Source organism: Anas platyrhynchos, chromosome 5, assembly GCF_047663525.1.
Source record: "Anas platyrhynchos isolate ZD024472 breed Pekin duck chromosome 5, IASCAAS_PekinDuck_T2T, whole genome shotgun sequence".
Lineage (NCBI taxonomy): Eukaryota > Metazoa > Chordata > Aves > Anseriformes > Anatidae > Anas > Anas platyrhynchos.
In genome coordinates, this window is record NC_092591.1 from 44,649,751 (window position 1) to 44,655,750 (window position 6,000).

At 34.2% G+C, this 6,000-nt stretch overlaps 1 protein-coding gene across 3 annotated transcripts in view; it reads left to right on the forward strand.

Annotated features, from left to right (window-relative positions):
- ARHGAP5 (Rho GTPase activating protein 5) overlaps nt 1-5,526 on the forward strand; it is a 44,114-nt gene extending 38,588 nt beyond the window's left edge. For all 3 annotated transcript variants that reach the window (XM_027457704.3, XM_027457706.3, XM_027457705.3), the window contains one exon: nt 3,310-5,526. In XM_027457704.3, coding sequence (XP_027313505.2) covers nt 3,310-3,640 — 331 coding nt within the window. In that variant the 3' untranslated portion in view covers nt 3,641-5,526. The remainder of the gene's footprint in view (nt 1-3,309) is intronic.
- Nucleotides 5,527-6,000: the final 474 nt, after the last annotated feature.

Below are 6,000 nucleotides of genomic sequence, written 5' to 3' on the forward strand. Positions count from 1 at the left end.
ACTCAGGAATGGTATCCCAATATCCTTTGGACCAGATTTATTAAAAACAGGTCGAGAGGCAGTATTTGTGTACTCTCACACAATTTGGAATAAGTAATACGCGTGCTAAAATACAAGTCTATCCTTTATAATTACCACTATACATGCATTGTAAATGAGTGAAAATATTTTTTTATAGCCATAATTGTAGTGTTTACTATGGTTTTCACAGCTTTTCAATCTATGGACTACAGCCAGCTGTCAGAAATTTGTGCAGTCTGCTCTTGCTGATCATCAAAATAGTCACTGACAAATTACTAAAGTTTTTTTCTATTTCTGCACGACAACTGTATCTCAGTTACCTTTGTCTTGTCTACTGTAATACAAGAATTGTATTCCCAGTGGAATAGCATAGTTGTTTGGCAGGTTTATTAACACCAGATTTTTCATGCAACTCTCACTAGTAACTTCTAGATGAAATTGTGATGTTACTTAGAGTGCAGGGTATTTTAGTTTATTTTATCTATCTTCTGCCCAAGAAGAGTCTTATGTCAGAAGCAACCAAACCATCATGCTTACAAGTATTTTGGAATTCATCAGGCTCTGTTTCTCTCCTGTAGTTCATACAGCACCAACCTAGGGAAATTGATTCAGTGAATCCATTCATTGCAGAGAGGTAGAATTTCCAAACCTGGGCTCATTCTTTTTCTGAATGTCCTGTCATCAAAACCATGTTTACAAAGTTTGTAGAATCATTTAGATTAGAAAAGGCCGTCAAGATCATCAAGCCCAACCGTTGGTTTGAGAGCAAGAGCCCATAAGAGTAATCTAGTACTTGTGTTGCATCTTGAAATTCTTTTGTTTCGACGTCTCAATGTGTTTACCTTGTTTGGGAACCTGTATTTTCCTCTTCCTTAGCATCAGTTCTTTCCAAAGTGAACTGTTTTCCAAATGCGGTTCCCCAGCCTGTAAGAGACATTTTGTTAAAAGGATTTTGAGTTTGGAGTGTTTTTTCTTTTTTTTTTTTTGTGGTATCAAACCATTTGAGTAGATTCTGGTGAATTAATTTGACCTAGAAATATATTACTTTGTAAACTTCATACATATTTCATGGAATTTTATGTAATTCATAGAACAGTAACTAACTCACCAGGAGAAGCTGCTTTTTCTTGAGGTGTGATGATAGACTAAGGAACTGATCTCTGTGGCACTCAGATTGATCCCTGCTTAAAGAATTGTTTATTATTTAAGCTATCTTGCTTTATATAGGTTGTCTTGACATTTAATAATGTTCTTTAATTCCAGTGTTTATGATACTAGTCTGATGTGTAAACCTGTACATTAATTGGCAGTTCAGGCATAGTCAAAACCTGTCAGTTCTTCCTGATATCACTACCACAATCTCCCTTTCCGTTGTTCCTGTGAAGTTCTGGAAATCTGGAACTGAGGTTGAATTTATTTATTAATTGGAAAAACATAAGAACAAAGTAAAACAAACAAAATTAGTTTGCTAGGGTAGTGTTGTGCTGTTCTGCTCAACAGATTGGCTCACAGAGGGGTGTGACAGGTGCCAAACCTTACTAGCATAAGCAGAGAAGCCTGTGCTCTGCACGTGGCAGGGAGAGACAATAGGGAAAGAATTCCTTCTTTTGTTGGAGCTGGGCAGTATTCGGTTAATTCTGGTTCATGGAACTCTTCCCCATGTCTTGTATTGGCAAATCTGCAGTTTCATAGGGAATGGATTTTTTTTTTCCTAAAATTATATTGGCTGATATTAGGTAAGATGTCTTCTAATTATTTTTTTATTGCTTCACTCTGCACTTTTAAGAGCTTTAATATTTTATATATTTAAAACATTTTTATTCTTTTAAAGCTCAAATGCTGCTTTGTTCAGAAGCTTCTGTGCAAAATGTGTATGGAATAATATCAATAGTTAATTTTGCTGATAAAATACTTGCAAAAATACTTCCAGGTGATTTGTTTTGCTTTTCCCCTACTAGTTAATAATACGATACTTATTAACTTCGTGATCAGAGTTTGGTTACAGTTGCAGTAGCTGCTGCTGGCATGTTAAATAGATATCCTGGCTCAGCCGAATTCAGCATCTTGTGAAACACAGCAAGTGACTACAAGAAGAAAATGAGCATAGAAATAATAAGTTAGCTCATTTGTGCTTGCTTTAATAAGCAGCAGATGAGTGAACCGAGTCTGATTAGACATTGCTTTGGAAGAATGCTGCAGTAATCACAGGAGTTGCAGTGCTACTTGCTTACATCAGAGAAGCAAAATAGAGATTTTGGTTCAGTGTGACTGTGGTAAGTCATAGTATTAGAAACGTTAAATACCAAAAGAAATAGAATGGGAGAATGAGAATTACAGCAGAATCACCATTCCAAGGGAAGAGTCTGTAATGGAGGAAAAGGTCCAAGTTGCAAGTTAGTAAGGAGAGAGTGCTAAAGCTGAATATTGAGCCTGTTCCTTCTGCTTCTTTTGTACAATCTTAGGAGGCTTCGTATACAGTGAGTATACTTTGAGTGCACGTATACAGTGACAAAAATTGGCATGGTAACAACATTGGATAAAAAATCTTTTTTTCTTCAAGGTTGTGATTGAATAAACAGTAATAGCCATTTTTCTAAATAAGTTCTATACAACTGTATACAAGTACACAATTGCTGCAATTTAATTGTTTTTACGTGCTGAACGTTTGAATATCCACAGTCATTAAAGCAATCCATCCCTTTCCTTTTATTATTCCTGAATGGTTGTTGAAACCCGTTACCAGGGAGCTTCCATTTTGCATTAAAAAGTAATTTAGATACTCATTTCAAGTCTTCTGTTTGTACTTTTTTTTTTTTTATATTAACTAGCAATAGTGCAACAAGAGGACCTAGCTTGACAAAGGCTACTAGTCTTCCTCAAAATGACTTGGACTGGGGCACCTGCTCCAACCAATTTGTGCTGATGTGTTCTTTACAGCTGAGGCAAATTCTTTTGCGGGCCAGCATGAAAAAAAAATGCAGAGATGTGCTGTAATCAACAGTTGGTATTATTGGTTGTGCATTTTCTTAACATATGGTCTAATGTGATCCCCTTTCTTTGAGTATCGTAAATGTTGGTCAATATCTGGCTGTATTGCAGTAAGAAGCGGGTTCTGACATTCTTCTCCTAGACAATCTGCTTGACTTTATAACACATGTAAGCCTGTGGCTGGTTGAGGAATTTGTAGTTTAGTATTGTCACTTCAAAATGTTGGTGTGTGTTTAAATACTTGTGGTTTGATTGCATACCGTTTTTAATTAATTTCTGTGCATGTGATTCTCATTTCAGGGTTAGCCAGCAATATAAAACCAACTTTATGACTGCCGATAACCTGTCAATTTGTTTCTGGCCTACTTTGATGAGACCCGATTTTGAAAACAGAGAGTTTCTTTCTACCACCAAAATCCACCAGTCGGTTATAGAGACCTTCATCCAACAGTGTCAGTTTTTCTTTTACAATGGAGAGATCGTAGAAACACCGAACCCAGTGGCATGTCAGCCACCGCCTTCCAACACGGTGCAGATGGTGGAGCCCATGGTACCTCTTCAGTTGCCGCCACCCCTGCAGCCTCAGCTGATACAGCCACAACTACCAGCAGACCCTCTTGGTATTATATAGATAGGAGATGATTGCAGGCAGCCTGGCACTGGACAGTAAAGAAAAGCTATAGACATGCATGTTTCAGGATACAGTAATGTACTTCATATTTATGACAAAAATTCTCATCCAGCTGATTGGACATCTTTTTGTTCTATCCCGTACTGTGTTCCTCATTTGTACACGCTGCAGATAAGAACTATGTGGTAAGCATGACTGGAGAGGTTTAATTTTTAAAAGCAAAAATAGCTATAAAGTACAAAGCTGCTGCTGCATGATACTTTATTGCAATCACTATATCATTCCTGTGACAATTTGTCACAATATATTGTGAATAAAATTTTTTCTATAGAAATTTAATGATTAAAAAAATACATTTATGAAACATTCAATGCTTACAGCCTGCTTTATGGCTGTTTTTGTTATTTAACATGCTATTTTTGGCAATTTTATTCACATTCAAGCATTCTGTGTAAACAAATAAAGCCCAGCTATAGTTTATTTTGTAATCTCCTGGCTACTTATGTGACGGTAGGCTTAGGATGGTTTATGGAAGAATGCAAAATGCACTGTTGAGAATTTTACAATCCCTCACCTTCCATCTTTACTTGTAAGTAAACCTGTGGACAGTTTGTTAAGGGTGGGTGAACTTGCTTATTATTTCTTACAGCACAATACCAAGGACATGCTTGTTGTAAAAGTGAATTTCAAATACTGTACAAAAGTTTTGATGTTGCCTACTTATTTCTTTATGTTCCATTCCTGAACTAAACATTTTGTAAAACTCAATTCTGTAAACAACTGCATGTTTAAAAGATCATTAATGGTCTTGTAAACTTAATCTAATATATTTTAGATATTTTAATTTTTCCCACTTGGGAATACATGTAGTGTTTAGAAGATAGTTCATGACATTTTCATATAAGGTTATATAACTTTTCATACATAAACATGAACTTTGTTGTAGTAAAATTCTCTAAACCAAACAATGTTTTAATCTAGGACTTCAATTAATCTATTCTTTAAATCTATTTTTATGTGACCCTTTAAAGATATAAAAAAATGCATTGCTAATACATGGCAATAAATACTTTGGGTACTGACGATTAACTTCTTTGGAGTGTGTATATATATAAAATCACAAACTTGTATTCATTTTTTTTTCCTGTGGTATGTTGTACTAAAAATTTGAATGACTGATTTTTGGTTTTGCACCATTTTTTTTAATGATCTCTTTTTTCATTTATTTTCATTTTACATTGGTACCAATTTTGCTGTAAAAGAATGCTGCTTAATTTAAATAGATCTTTTGGTTAAATATTTTGTTAGTGGTTAAAAAATAGGAGGTTACAAATTGTAGCAAAGGAGAGACCATAGATGATCACTATTGTGATACTTCATAGCAGCTTTTTTTCTTCCATGCTCCAAATACACCTTTTTAGGTTTGCAAAGACGACAAGAGTTTTGGCTCATTCAGCTGCTAGAATGTTCTGTGTAGTTTTTTTTTTTTTAAAAAGCTTTATGATGGTCACTGTTGTAATCTTCACTTATAACAAGATTTAAGATCGTCTTGTATGTATTATAGTAAATAGATGATTTTGAGACTTAAGGCTCTTAAGAGTTTGACTTGCTCCATTTTCATAAAATAAAAATTGCCTTTCCCTCCCACTTATGTCCTAGGTATTGTACTTCTAAATATGACTTGGAATATCATTCTAGATTACTATGATACCATAACTCGGCTGCTGTTTTAAGTTACATGTATATTATAAATTATCTTGATATTGTGTTATATTCTTGCAATTATCTTTTCTAAGAAAACATTAAAAAAAAGAAAAGTCAACCCTATTCCTATTGCAAAGCACACAGGAATTAATAGTACAATAAAGTCTGTCCTGTAAATTGTAGTATTCTTAACTTGTTCTACTTTACATCTGTTGTCTATATAGCTTTTATTTATAGTTGTCAGTCTAACATTGGCATGTTTAGCAAAGCAAATGAGACTACAAGAGTTTTATAAACTATTTCTAGGTTGCTAAAGAATTTATTTTTCTACTATATATGGTATAGACAAAGCATCACCTGTACAGGAAACAAGGCTATTTCTAATAGAAGTAAGCTTAAAAATAAATGCCAGTCATATCCATATTTAAAAGTTGTATACATAAAGTATCTTCAGTCTTTGTAATGTGAATTACATTTTGAACTTTCTATAAAGTCCAAGGTGTTTGCCATAATATTTATCTAATCTTTGAATACTAATTATTAGAGTAATTGACATTCCATTTCATGAGCTTTCACACTGAACTCACCATCAGTAACATTCTTCTTGTGTATGTTATGGCTAAATCAGGTATTTTATGGTTTGCTAAAAACTAACA